The sequence below is a fragment of the Rhinolophus ferrumequinum genome, chromosome 19 (genome assembly GCF_004115265.2).
Source record: "Rhinolophus ferrumequinum isolate MPI-CBG mRhiFer1 chromosome 19, mRhiFer1_v1.p, whole genome shotgun sequence".
Lineage (NCBI taxonomy): Eukaryota > Metazoa > Chordata > Mammalia > Chiroptera > Rhinolophidae > Rhinolophus > Rhinolophus ferrumequinum.
Genome location: NC_046302.1, coordinates 60,231,028 through 60,244,836, shown reverse-complemented (window position 1 = coordinate 60,244,836; position 13,809 = coordinate 60,231,028). Strand labels below are relative to the sequence as shown.

The window sequence follows — 13,809 nt, the reverse complement described above, 5'->3', positions numbered from 1 at the left end:
ATAACGCTGATGGACTCCGTGGAGGGACCATGGAGTCCCCGAGTGTGGCACCTCCCAGCTCTGCATGTGCGGTCCCTGGGCTGCTGTCCATCTGTGCTCTTTCCTTATGACAAAGCGACAAACTGTAACCCTGTGTGGGACTGCTTTCTGTGAGCTGGCGTCCAATCTGAGGGTAGCCGTGGGACTCCGAGCTTGCAAATGGTTCAGAAGTGGGAGAGGTCTTACATGGATGGTGCTGCCCAGGTTCTCGGCTGGGACAGAGCTGTGCAGACTTGTCGGAGGCTCTGCTGGGTTCCCGGCCATCTGCTGGCCCCGCACACATTTTGTCTCATTCTCTCTTTGTTTTGCCCCAGCCCTTCCTGTAGGGTGCCCCCGGGTGGACTCTGTATGAGGATGGAAAATGAGAAGGTTCCTTTCAAACGGCAGGAGAGCCCGATGGGCCCCTGGTGTCGGGAGAGCCGAGTCCACAGGGGGAGCCATGTTTGTAGGACAGAGCAGTGGGGTGGTGGCCTTTGTAGGAATGCTCTGAGACCTGCGTGACTCACATACGGAGACTACATCTCTTGCAGCTCTCTGGGGACTTCTGGATGGATGACCACAGGGACGGGCTATGGGCTCCAGCCCATGCAATGTCTCCTGTGACATCACCAGGGCGCCGTCAGCTCCTGACTGGCCCGGCCAAGCCAAGGTGAGAGGCAGCTGGTGGGTCTGCTCCCAGCGCCAGCAGCCGGCGCCAGGGTGACTCTGAATCCCAGTCATCCAACATATCACAGTGTTGTCAAAGGAAGACGTCTAGGAAAATGCCGTTTTGTTCAGGTGACCTGTCTGCTCATTGATTCTCTAGAAGGTCGTCTTCAAGGACCCACCCTGTGCCGGGCATTGGCCGAGTGCCGGAACAGGTCAGCCGGTTAAACACAGGCCATCGTCCCTCCAGGGCCTGTGGCAGCCAGATGCCCACAGCTCACAGGAACAGATCCTGGAGGCTCCGGCCCCTTGGTCAGTCACGGCGCAGAGGCCTGATAGGCAGAGGCCTGGATTGGAGTGGTTGTCCCGTTCACTTACTTTTCTATATCTGCTGTTGAACGACTGGAAAATTCCCCATCACTCAACACCCACGAATTACCAGAACCAAAAATAAAGAGACACCCGCGCTTTTAACGGCACAGAGATCAGGCCCCAGACTCTGCTCCGACGCGGCTCCCAGAGATGCCAGGGCAGCCACAGCAGTGAGTAGACCAGGGGCTGCTTGGAAAAAGCACCAAATGCTGCTAGATTTACATTTTTCTTTTTTGTCATGTTGGACTTGGGCCAAGTTATACAACTGAAAATCAGGGTTTTAGAAGGAAACGCAACAGCCCACTGGTTCGGGAGTATCACCAGGTCTTGCAGGAGACGGATGTTGTTATGAAACAGAGGGGAGAAACCTCCCAGAGAGTCGGTCGGCTCCCTGCTCCCTGCCAGAGCTGCCCCCACCCACGAGGTGGGACTTGGAGGGGTCATGCTGTGCACCGTCACCTCTAAGGATAAACGTCCTCAGCTGCAGCCTCTGAAACGGACACTGCACGTGACCAGTCTGCTCCAGTGTCCCCACAGAGGGAGGGACGTCTCGGCTTCCTTCCACTGGCCGGTGCCCAGAAAAGGCAGGTGTGTGCTGCAGCAAAGGAGCGGCACGCAGGGACACACACGGGGTGCTCATGGGCCGGGGCTGGGGCCAGGACCGGCCAGCATGTGGCAGGACCACCGCGGAGCAGGCTGCAGGGGACGTGGCTCCTGTGCTCACACGTGTGCTGTGCCGTGTTCGTCAAGGCAGGTGTTTGCTCAGTCTGGAACCTGGGACGTTTGCTAACTTGACAACCGGCTGGCCGGGCACTGCCTGTGCTGGTGTGAGGGATGGTTCCAGAGCAGCCCACAGCTTCAGGCCCGAGTGTGGCCGCACCCGAACCCAAAACCCTGAGCACATGTGCCTCCTGAGACCGGCACCGAGTTCTGGGCCGCAGGCTTCATGTCCTGTCATTATGTCATCACATATTCTGGCCACAGTTTTGTTCACACAGGGATTTCTCACCAGGCTCACGGTTTGCCCAGTATGTGTGTGTGAATAGGTGTGTGTGCATGTGTGTCTGTGGTGAGTGTCCTGTAGGGGTGTCTGTCTGTGTGTATGTACATGAGTGTACTGAAAATAGCTGAGAGTCTGTAACAAGTTCAGTAAGAAGACAGGCAGATGAAGGCAAGGAGACAGAAGCAGGGACAATTTGTTAGCGTAACTAGCGAGCGACATGGTTTGGGGAGTTCTGGGGGCTCTGGAGCCCTGGTCCCTCATCTCAAATGACAGGAGGTGGACGGGCTATGCTGCCCAGTGGGGCCTGCTGCCAGCATGGACTCTCAGGCCCCACCCCAACCCTTTTATAAGACGCCCAGGATCCAATGTGAGAAAGTTCCAGAAGCTTGGCCCCCCCACCTCCAGTCTTTCCAGCTCTACATTGATTTGATTCTATGAAGAGAGGCTCTTACGAGGCTATAAAGGGACCAGCCGAGCAAGCAGGTGTGTCACGAGTGCTGATTGAGCACCTTTGCTCATCCCAGGCGTGTCGGGGCCAGTGCAGGCGGGGGTGTCGGGGGACCACTTTACCGGTCACGTTAAACAGCCAACACTGCAGACTGCCTCTCATAAACTTCCTGGCAAAAATGTATTAACGAACAAAGCTCATCAGTCCTGCATTTTCTTGTTATCTTTGCTCAACACAGGTGACCGTGTGGGCCTGCGACCAGCGCAGGCGGGAGGTTAACGCCAGTCAGCCTGCGCTACAAACCAGCCCCGCCCTCTGCCCCGCGATGACCCAGCGCTCCAACCCAGACTCCCGCGAGAGGTCTCAGCTGTGGCTGGGCCGTGCAGGATGTTCCCTCTCCCCTTGGGCGTGGTGATCGGCGTGGGTTGCGGGCCCGCGTTTCACGGGGAAGCTGACCGGAGCCCTGAGCCCCCCACCCCCACCCCGACTGGTTCACGGCAGCGCAGCCCTCCCAGCCCTCCCGCTGGTTTCCACATGTGGCCTAGCCACAGTGAACACTAGGGAACTTTCTGGAAAGAGGTTAGCCTTCACAGACTCCCCAGCAAGGTGGCGCGGGGGCAGAAAGCAGGGCAGCTCCCAGGCCCCGAGAGGGCCACAGCCCAGCCCTGGGCTGCCATGCAGGGCAGTGGGGTCCTCCCGCAGGACTAGTGTGCGTCTCGGGTGGAGGGCACCTGGTCCTCCCGTGTGTCAGCCCGGCTGCTTCGTCCTGGGTGTGCACCCCACCAGCCCCGAGCTCCCCAGTGGCTCCCACACTCGCTGACGCTGCACGGAGTCCACACCCTCTCTTGGGCTCTGTCCCTGTTCTGAGCACATCCACGTGGCAGCTCAATTTTTACGTTTAAAACCAGACTCAAAATTCACCCGTCATCAGGTCCATCCTCAGTCCCCAGCCTGTGATCAGAATTACAGGACGGAGCCTGGTGGCCGTGTGCGCCTGGGGCCTGTCTTTCTCACTTGGACGTGGCGGATACATGTCCCCCGGGAACCGCGGAGGGTCAGCCCCACCCAGCAGCAGCTGCAGGACTGCAGCCTCCAGGACCTGCTGTGCAATGACACATCTCTCTCTCCCATAGGATGTCTTCTCAGGCCGGTCGGCCTTGCTCATGGCGGCACCAAATAAACATTCGTTAACTGTATGAACAAGCAAACAATGTTCCTTAATCACTGCAAACATCGAATGTGAAGTCTGAACTTACAGCGGTTTAAGACGTGGAATTCTTAAGTGACAATGAGTGTCAATACAGGGCCCCCTCCCCCAAAGCAAGATGGCAGGGGTCACAGGCGAAGGTCAGGTCCTCACGCGCAGGAAGCAGTGTCGGCCAGAGTGGGGGAGTGGATGGCCCTCCCCACCCCCAGCCACCGCTGGCTGGGGGGCCTCACTGCTGTCCAGTCACATTGCAATTCAGGAAGTAACTGGAGGTCAGAGCTCTCTAATGGCAGCATCAGTTTGTCCTCTGAATGTGGCTGCACTTTGTCACCCAAGGCCAACCCCCTCGTGGCTGTCTGTGCCTCGGCGTCAGCTTCTCTTCCTCCCTGAACGTCCATGTAAAGACAGATGACCTGAGCACCGCAGCCGCCGGGCCGTTTCCGGAAAGCAGGGCTCTCTGGGCATCTCATCACAAAGGGTGTGTTCCCCACACCGCGTGCCTGCGTGGGCGCAGGGCTGGGCACATCTGGGCATGTTGGCGTCCCTGGGGACCTTTACAGTCCTGCTTACGGGTCCTCGTCACAGCCGTCCAGCATGCCCTTTGCCCAGCACCTGGCATCGCCTGGGAGGGGCCCATGGAGGAAGGCACTCTCCTCTGGCTGCTGCCATTGCCTGCCTCTCTTACGAGGGGAACTGCTGGGCACTGTGCTACCCCGTGGCTTTCTGCAGGGCCAGGCCCAGCTGGGCAGAGCCTCCAGGAGGCCACTTGCTGTCCCCTTACCCCCCAGAGGACAGCACCAGCTGGCCTCGAGTCTCCATTTCCCTTCTTAGCAATGATGCTTGTGGGCAGAGCTGGGCAGCAGGCCAAAGAAATGCGACTGGACAGGACCCACCTCCGAGCGTCTCTCCACTGGCCTGTATGCTGGGTGGGGATGTGTCTGCCCAGGACCCAGCGCCTGGCCCAACGCTGAGTGTGAGGTGAACTGGGCGTATCGTTTGGAATTGAGACCATCATACAGAAGCGGCGCAGCGGGTCTGCCAGGCCAAGGAGAGTCCTGACATGCCCTGGGTGGCACATACCCTGGCACATACCCTCACCCGCCATGCTCAGACTTCTGGGGGTGCCCGCACCCTCTGCAGGGCTGACAGGGCACATCAGGTGACCACCAGGACACGGGCTTCCCGAGGCACCTCATCCATGGCATGAGGTGGGTGGGTCCTGACCTCGATTCCCAGGTGGCCTTCCCCACAACACAAGCAAGAGGCCAGGACGTCCCCTTTCTGAGTTCTCCTATCTCAAGTCTGACTGACGTTTCTGGAGCACCGTCATCTCCGGGTAGATGGGAGTCAGGAGGCAGTTGTCCTGAAAGTGTTCTGGAACACATTCAACCCCCGAAGGGACACGTCACCTTAGAACCTTGCCCCACCTGAGAGAACGTGTCATGTCAGCCACGCTGCTGGGCCCACTCAGAATCAAAGGCCAGACCCTCAGAAGCTCTCGTTTCCACGCGGATCATTCCACCCGGCTGAGCCGGGGCTCAGATAGAGGTCAGGGGCCTCGGGAAATTCTGAGTCAGGAACCTATCAATTCCAGAGTGGTGCTGTGGGTACATGTGCTGGGGTGCTCCCCGTGTGTGCCTGTGTGCACACGCGTGTGCGTGAGTGTGCAGAGGTGTGTGCGCATGTGCGGGTGGAGCCTGATGGCCGACCCAATGCCACAGTCGTTCCAGTGCTGACAGTGACAGCGACAGTGCCTGACGGTGTGAACCGTTACCACCTCACGTCTGCCTCGTTTTGTGAGAAGTGGGACGCACAGAACGGGGCCGCGGCTGGGTCAGTGTTGCTCCCGAGCAACCTGCTTCGCACACGGCCTCGTTTCACGTTTTAATCCTTAGACGACCGTTACTGTGTCCACTTTGCGGACCAGGGAACTTAGGCATCAGGGGTGAGGAACGCGCTGAGAAGTGCCTGAACTGGGACCTGAACCTCCTCCTTCCCCACCTTGCCGCGGTGTCGCCTCTGGTGGCACGCGCATGGTCGATGCTCTCTGGGGCACCCAGAGTTAATGCTGAAAGCAGCCAGTCTGCCCAGCATGGCGGGGTCGCGTCCCCTTTCCTCCAGTGACTGGAAAACCTACTCCCAGGGGAACCGAGTGACAGGTGGGAGGACCTGTGACGAGCGAGGCTCAGTGCCTGGACCGGCCGCCGTCGGGCGCACTGCCTGCATCATTCGCTGGTGACCCTGAGGTTTAACTCGCCAAACACAAACTGAAAACAAAACTGACTTCTCCAGCAGGTTGGGCACAGGCATCACCAATGCAAAAACTCCCGGAGGAGCGTGAATTTCTTTGCGGCAGAATCGCAACTCCTGGAGCTGGGCTCACTAGACGCGTGCAGTTCCTAAAATCACCTGAAAGCAGCAGCTTGCACCCTCACCCCATGTGCCAGTGGGTTTGCCTGAGCCCCTCCCAGGAAGGAGCTTCTCCAGGGAGAGGCCCAGAAGGGCGGGGACAAGGAGAGCTTGGGGCTGGCCAGGCGCCTGGGACCTGCCACAAGGAACCCCACAGCTGGCCATGCAGAATGGCACTGGGACCGCCAGGCCTGCCACCGCCCTCCCTCAAGTCAGAGGAGTTCCCTGAACGACGACACTCTGGGAGGCTTCAGTCGTACCAGTCAAGGCGAGTTCCTCTCCTGTCCCAGGGGGCACAATGTGCAGTGACAAATGCCACTGGGCAGGAGAGCAGCCCACGCTGCTTGGAGACGCGGCCTTTGGCTGCTGCCCCAGCGGAGCGTGGCCTGCTGGTTGCCCCGGGGACCGACACCCTGCCGGGCACGCTCTGGCTGCTGGGTTCCTCCACCAGGCTCGAAGCCCAGCAGGTATCATGGAGGAAGAGGTTCCCTGCCACCAGACCAGAGGTCTTGGGACAACGGGATGTGGACAATGGGACAGCGTGAGACCAACCTCACGCTGGTCTTGTGCTGCATGTGACGAACCCTATTCTGCAACGTGCCAGTGAGGAGTGTCGACGGTCGGCCCAGTCCTGCGCCCGCAGGTCCCTAGAGCTGGTTCTCACAAATTCAACAATTAGAAACAACAATGAGGTTCTGCATTCCTAGCGCTGTAGCGACCAGAGCGACAGCCACGGGACCGCTGAGGAGCACGAGGCAGGCACCTACCTCCCTACTTAAGCCCCTGAGGCCGGGCAGCTCACCTGGAACCTTCCGGCACTTGGAGTTCCCTGCTCCACAATCTCTGTGACAGAGATGGCTTGTGGGGCTCGCCCAGTACATGCGAGAGCTCAGGGCGTAAACAGGGTCCCCCAGGAAGGATGCACCAGACAGAAGAGCTTACAAAAAGGATTTTTATTAAATGAAAGAAAAAGCTGTTGGTGGGTCAAATACGAAACAGATATACAAAACTTTACATCAGCTCTGTCTACGGAGCAGACGGCCAGGCTGTGTGGAGTGGACCCTGTGCTGGAACCTGGTCAGCAGCAGAGCTCCAGGGACCTGAGGACAGCAGGGCTCGCGGGCCCGCCCACACAGTGCCCTGGCTCACCTGGAGACGCTCTCGCATCCCGGCGGCCTCGGCTCTGAGCGAGCACAAGATGCCCGGCCATCCCTACAGGGCTCTGCGCGGCGCCAGGAGCTCAACCTGCACCCCGCGCTGTGATGGGCCACCAGAGGGTGCCCCACACCCCACGGCCGAGCGCCCGGCCCCAGCCGTGCTCTGCCGGCTCTGCGGGTCTTGGGCAGGGCGCACCGCTTGCCCATCTTTCCCGTGTAAAACTTCTAAAAACACCTACTTCTGCAAAATAATGTTTCTGTATGTGGAGCTCTGCAAATATACACGTCCTTCTGGAGAAAAGAAAACCCATCGTGGGCCGGCACGGAAGGGTGGTGGTGCCGTGCACGTCACATGAGGTCGAGCTCCGCCTCGAGCGCCGCGGCCATCTCGTCCGCCTCTGAGCTGCTCCCCTCGTCCTCACAGCTGGAGCCCCTGCTGGACTCGCTGGCAGCGTCCTCCTCGTTCAGCTTTCTCTTGTGGCCTCTGGAAGACAAGCACACACACGCATGTCATTCAGCCACTCGCAACGGGGCTTCCATGGTCGAGGACACACATGGGGCCACCTGATCTGGGACCAGGACACACAAGCTCCCTTCGCTTCCTTCACTGCCAGGCTCTGCATTTCAAAGCACCGAGATGTGGGGACGACAGAAGTCCAGCAATGCTACTGGAGAAAACAACACTGGCAGTCGGTGATGCAACAGGAAATCATGAAACCACAACAAAGGACCTGCAGTGGACAGACAGGACAACACCTGTCACCAGGGGACAAGAAAGAGGAGGAGGGCAGAGGAGCAGGAGGCCCCGGGGTCACTGAGCACCCAGGCCTTGGCTAGAGCTGGCCCGGCCTCCCGGAGACAGGCCAGGACCTGCACGGCCCAAGGGCTCGAGGCTGCCCACACAGAAGGTGAACGTCACCTGTCAGCTAGACGAGAGGCCGGCAATGGGCTAGGAGGGAACACACCTGTCCAGGCCCAGACCCGCTCTTGTACTGCCCACTGAGGATGGCCTCCTGTCCACACACGGCAGACAGCTGTCGTGCAGGGTCACAGCTCCCACGATGACTCTTCCACCTAAGAGCCCATACAAACACCATCCTTCCAGCACAGCCGCGGACGCAGCATGAAGGACCAGCGAGTGTGAGGCGGCCGTGTGGAGCCCGTGACACAGGCCGTCTGCCGGGGTCAGCGCTACGCTCATGGTCACGGTCTCAGCCCTGGTGCTGTCCCACGGACTCGCAGTGGCCACTCGCTCAGACAGTCGTCACAACTAATGACTCCATGAAGCACGAAGTCCAGGGCAGCACGTTACGTAGCCAGCACAGTGGTCACCCTATGCTATGAGCCACTGCAGACGGCTCGGCCCCACTGGTGACACAGCAGCTTTGACCAGAACGAGCCCATGAAACCGCTGAAGCAGCAAGTCCGACTAGCTCGTGACCGGCTCCCAGCTCCCTCCAAGGCCCTCACAGGCTGCCAGGTGTCCCATGCGCCGAGGGGACTCAGCCACACGCTAGAAATGGTGCCCGACCGAACCCGTCCTGACCTTCCCGACACGGAGGAGCTGGGTAGTGTCGGCCTCACATGTGTGGTGACGGTGGCCACTACCTGGGACGTGTATTACACAGAACCAGGCGTAGACGGCACACGCGAGACGTGAGTGCTGCACGTGTAACAACGCATACACGTGACGTGATGCATGTAATGTGTATAAATCACACACATGAGCAGACACAGCACATACATGTAACACACATGCACACACTACAGCACACCAAGAATCTGAGACGTGAATGCTGCTCTTAGGAAAACCACGTAACTCATTTGTGAGACGAGAGCTGCCGAGTGTTCCCTTCACACCTGAGCCCCAGCGCGTCCTGGTCACAGCAGGTCCCCTCTGAGCCCCCCGTGCGTCACCTGCAGGTGGGGACTCAGAACAGAGCATTTCACGGTAATGGGAGTAAATAGTATTTCCTACTAAAGAAACAGTCTGAGTTTTGTTACAGAAAACTGCGGAGTTGGGCTCCAAACTGATGTGAAAAGGGAGCTTTCTGCTACTAACATCTGAAATTAAGGTTTAAAGAATGCTCAATTATGATACTTCTGAAGTGACGAATGCAGAATTTAACGTCCCAATAAAAACTGGTGTAAAGGGGCTTCTGAGCAGAGATTTCTCAGGGAAGTGACCACAGAGGGACACACATCCGTGCGTCTGGTGGCCAAGGGAAGACCCCACGGGCGGCTGCTCCTGGGCAATGTGTCCGCTGCTGCAGGTCCTGACCGCTCGGCGTGCTCGGCTCTTCCCAGGAAGTCGGCGCCCGCCAGACACCAGCTGACCGTGCACGTGTGGGCTCCTGGGCTCTCGGGTCCACTGCACCACTGCCGTCCTGACCTGCCGCTTCCAGGACGGCTTCAGCCACTGCTGCGCCTCCCTGGGGACTGGAGGGCCGGTCTGTGAGTCGTCGGGGTCGAGCTGCCTGTGGTGCTGCTCACATCCTCCACGTCCCTGCCGGTCCTGCCACACGCGACGGCCAACGGTGGCTGGTCCCTTCCGGTCTGCCCAGTTCTGCTCCATGGATTTCGGCGGCGTTTTCCTCAAGTGCACTGTTCATACTGTTGCACCTCCACTGCTCCTCTCGTGACTCTTTGTTTCCCAGTCCTCTCTGTCTGCTGTCAGCCGAAGTGCCCTGCCGGCCTGGGGCGCTGTCTGCGTGTCCGTGTATCTGCACTGAACGTGTGTCTCTTGCAGGCGGCAGTTGGCTCACGTCTAAGCAGTCTGACAGCGGCTGCCCTGATTTCTTAGCATTTCACTGTTTCTTGGCCCTCGCGGAGCTGCCCCTCCGCCCTTTTCCCGCTTTCCCATGCGTTCAGTGAACCCTGACGGGACGCTGTTCCATCACGTCCATGGTGCACGGCCACACAGACGGCACGTCACCAGCTGACCGCAGGCAGAGATGTCACTGCCACAGCTCTGGCCCCTCCCGCTTTTCTGTGTTGTGACTCTTCCGCAGACTGTGTGTGTCTGTGTCCCAGGTCACAACTGTTCCTTTATAAGTGAGGGAGGAAAGGAGGACTCGGCTCATCACGTCAGCCTTCCCCACACCTGGTCCTCTGCGTCCTCCGTCACAGTTCCTTCCCGCATGCTCTAGGCCCAACACCACTATGTACGTGTAACCGTACACACCTGCTTTTGAATCCAGTAACTGACGAGTGGAGAAAAACATGCAATCACACCGTCGGCTAATCACGCGTGTGCACCCCCACACCGGGGCCGTGTTCTTGGCGTGGATTCTGATGTCTGTGGAAGAGCTTCCTTTAGCATTTCCTGTGAGGCGTGCCGGCTGCAGCAAACCCTCAGTTCTTAGCCGGTATGTCACTTTGGCAGCTTTGCAGGACTCTCGTTTGACGGTGTCCTTGAACATGCCCCCGCTGCCGGTGAGAAGCCTGTTCATCCTGCAGGTCCCTCTGGAAACCCACAGCGTTTTCTCCTGGTCTTTGGCTCCCCACACTTCTGCCGGGAATGTGAGCTTACTCGGAATTTGCTGAGCTTCTGGGATGTGTTAGATTTTCCCCTCAGATTTGGGAGGTTTCCAGCCACCACCTTTCCCTGCCCCCTTCCTCTCTGCTGTCCTCGGCACCCCTGCCACGCGCTGGGGTCTAATGGTGACCACAGCTGACACTGCCTTCCTCTCCATTCTTACCACATGACCGCTGCTCCTCTAGCTCCAAGCTTGCTAATTCTCCTGCTGGTTCCAATCTCCTTCTGGGCCCTTGGTGAAGTTTTCATTTAGTCGTTATGCCTTTCTATCCAGGATTCGTTTGGTACTGTCTCCCCGAAGAGGCCTTGCCCACGCACTTCCTCCTCTGCAGTCCTGCGGTGAACCCTGTCACCTGCTCGCCGTTACAGGCAGCTTTGCTCGTCGGCTTTCCCCCGTGTGTGGGTCACACTCTTTTGTCTCTTTGCACGTCTCACAATTTCTTTTTCGCTGGAAGCTGGACATTTTAGTTCCTATGATGTACCAACTCTGGTCCTGGTCTCCCTGCTCCCTGGGGCTTGTCAACCGTTGCTGTTTAGTGACTCGCTGGACTGTTTTGGTAAAGTCGCTGTCCCCACATGAAAACAATGACACCACCTTTGTCATGTGCTGTGGAAGGTGTGGAATATGAGCCCTGTCACCCGTTCTGATGGGAGCACAGCTGTCAGGTTACAGGTGCCACCACCTCTGACCTGGCATCCTGCATTTAGGAATTTATTTGATCAAGTCACACAAGCAAATGATCGGTGCACAGGGACACCCATCGCAGCACTGTTTGTGACAGCAGGAGACTGGAAACAAATTAGAAGCAGGCTGAATAAACTGTACACACAAAAATGACGGACAGCCACCAGAGCATGAAAGAAAAGCAGCAGGTCAGGCCGCAAGCACACCCCTCGTGTGGGAGCAGAGGGGACTTACCCTCCTGGGTGCGGTCCCTCAGTCACAGCGCTGCCAGTGCCCAGGGGACACGTTCAACGTCCACCTTCCCGCTGTCACAGTGAAGTGTGAGCTGGGTGACAGCAGAGGCATCCCAGAAGCCCCCTAATGCCATACTGCGCGAGGAGCCGTGGCTTTCCCAGGTAACACACTACACGGAGTTTTACGTTTCGTCCACTTTAGAAATGACACTGTCCCCCGTGTCTGGCCCGGCTGTCACCCCTCACTGAAACGTGCTCTGTGCATGACCCACGTGTGAGCACCTCAGCCTCTAGAAGCGGCCTGGTCCCCGTTTACGGGAGCGGTCTCCTTGTGGATGGGAATGGCCACGGCTGTAACTGTCCTGCTCTCAGAGCACAGTCATCGGTGAGGAACCCTGGTGCCACGAGCGTCCACATACAATGGAGAACTGTCACTCCCTCCCTCTGACCTCTACGTCACAGCCTCGGCAGGCAACGAGACACCGCTGTTTTCACTTGCCCACTGACTGTCACGTCAAGGTCGCGTCTGCAGCCGGCGCTCCGGGGACCCAGCAGGTGCCCTCAGGCTGCTGCGTGTGGGGCTACGGTGGTGTGTCCACACTTTCCACACAGGCAGCTCTCTCACGTGGTCGCCTGCACATTGCACACAGACAGGAGCGGCGTTTACTGTGGCTGATCTGAAAGAACAAGTTCGTTCTTGGCAGAGAAGAAAAAGGACCCTTTCCCCCCAGCCACGAAAACTCGCCGTCAAGTGCAGCGACACTCAGATTCCTCAGGACGACGTGGCCAGTGTGGCCTGGATCGGCAAGATGTGCTGCCCATGGACACGTGTGTCACCCCCAGGGAAAAACCAACACGGACTGAAATGAGCCACAAGCACAAAACAGAACCCAAAGCATGTTTCACTTAATTTCTAATAAAATTGTTATTGGTTAAAATTTTTAAAAATCCACACTTCTGGTTCTACAGAATGGACTGTCACCAGAAAAGCGCACTGGCCAAACCCGTGTGGTTTGCGCACTGGCCAGCCCATGTGGAGCCCAGGTCAGAGGTCAGTGGCATAGAAAGGCGGGGAAAGCTGCTCATGGTGACCAGCAAAAGGGAGCTCTGAGAGGGTGGAGGGCCGAGGACGCTCCAGTGACCCCTCAGATTCTCAGACCAATAAACGGTGGCTGCAGGATGAGGACGACATAGGAAGGACGGGGGCTCTTTCCAATGTCCGTCCCCGTCCCCACCCCCACCCCCACCCCGGGCTCTGAGGCTCAGGAGCCCAGCGCAGCCCATGGACGTGTCTGGCTGCCACACTGGCACTTAGAGAACGGCCCCCATGATGGGGGAAGAGGCTGGGGAAATGTCTCCGCTGGGGCTGGGCTGACAACAGACACGCAGGGCAGCCAAGCAACACGGGACTGAACCCAGATGCTGCTGCCTCCACCCCGACCTCATCCAAGCAGAGGTGCCATCCGAGCACAGTCCTGACTTGTTTCATTTGTGTGCAGAAACTCTCGTAGAACAGAAACAGAGGACGCCGGCCCCCGGGCTCTGCTCAGTCCGAGCCCCACTCCCACCGCTGCCTGCAGGAGAGGACGGACGCTGTGGGTCCAGCCAGTCCTTTCTGAGTCTTTGAAAAACGCTTCGAGTTTCTTTTTGTTTGATGAGAAAACGCTTCGAGATTAAGAAACGCTTAACCAGAGCATGCTAAAAACCAGTGAGCAGGCACCTCATGTTGGGGGCCCAGAGCCGCGGGGTCACGCCTGAGAGGCACCCGCTCCTTGGCTCCCTCCGAGACCAAAACATGGCGAGCAGAGCGATTGTGTGGCCTGTCACCACCCAACACCGAGTCCAAGTTGCGTCCTGACAGTGAGTGTTCCCCTGAGGCTGGCAGGCTCTGCTTCATAACAGCTTGACACAGTGGCTGCCCCTGAGACTGCGTGTTTCCTGCACAGCGGCAAACCAACTTCTTTTCTCTGAGAAATTCTTGCACATGGAACAGGGGCTATCTATGTCTGCATTTGTTGTTGGAATTTCAGGCCCAACCCTGTTTTGTCAGAGGAAGAGTAAGCCACACTCTTG

The 13,809-nt window shown here is 58.3% G+C and overlaps 1 protein-coding gene across 2 annotated transcripts in view; it reads right to left on the bottom strand.

Moving 5' to 3' along the window:
- Positions 1-7,061: 7,061 nt before the first annotated feature.
- The window catches only part of CTDP1 (CTD phosphatase subunit 1), a 42,840-nt gene continuing 36,092 nt past the window's right edge, over positions 7,062-13,809 (bottom strand). For both annotated transcript variants that reach the window (XM_033087198.1, XM_033087199.1), the window contains exon 13: positions 7,062-7,764. In XM_033087198.1, the coding sequence (XP_032943089.1) occupies positions 7,629-7,764 (136 nt within the window). In that variant the 3' untranslated portion in view covers positions 7,062-7,628. The remainder of the gene's footprint in view (positions 7,765-13,809) is intronic.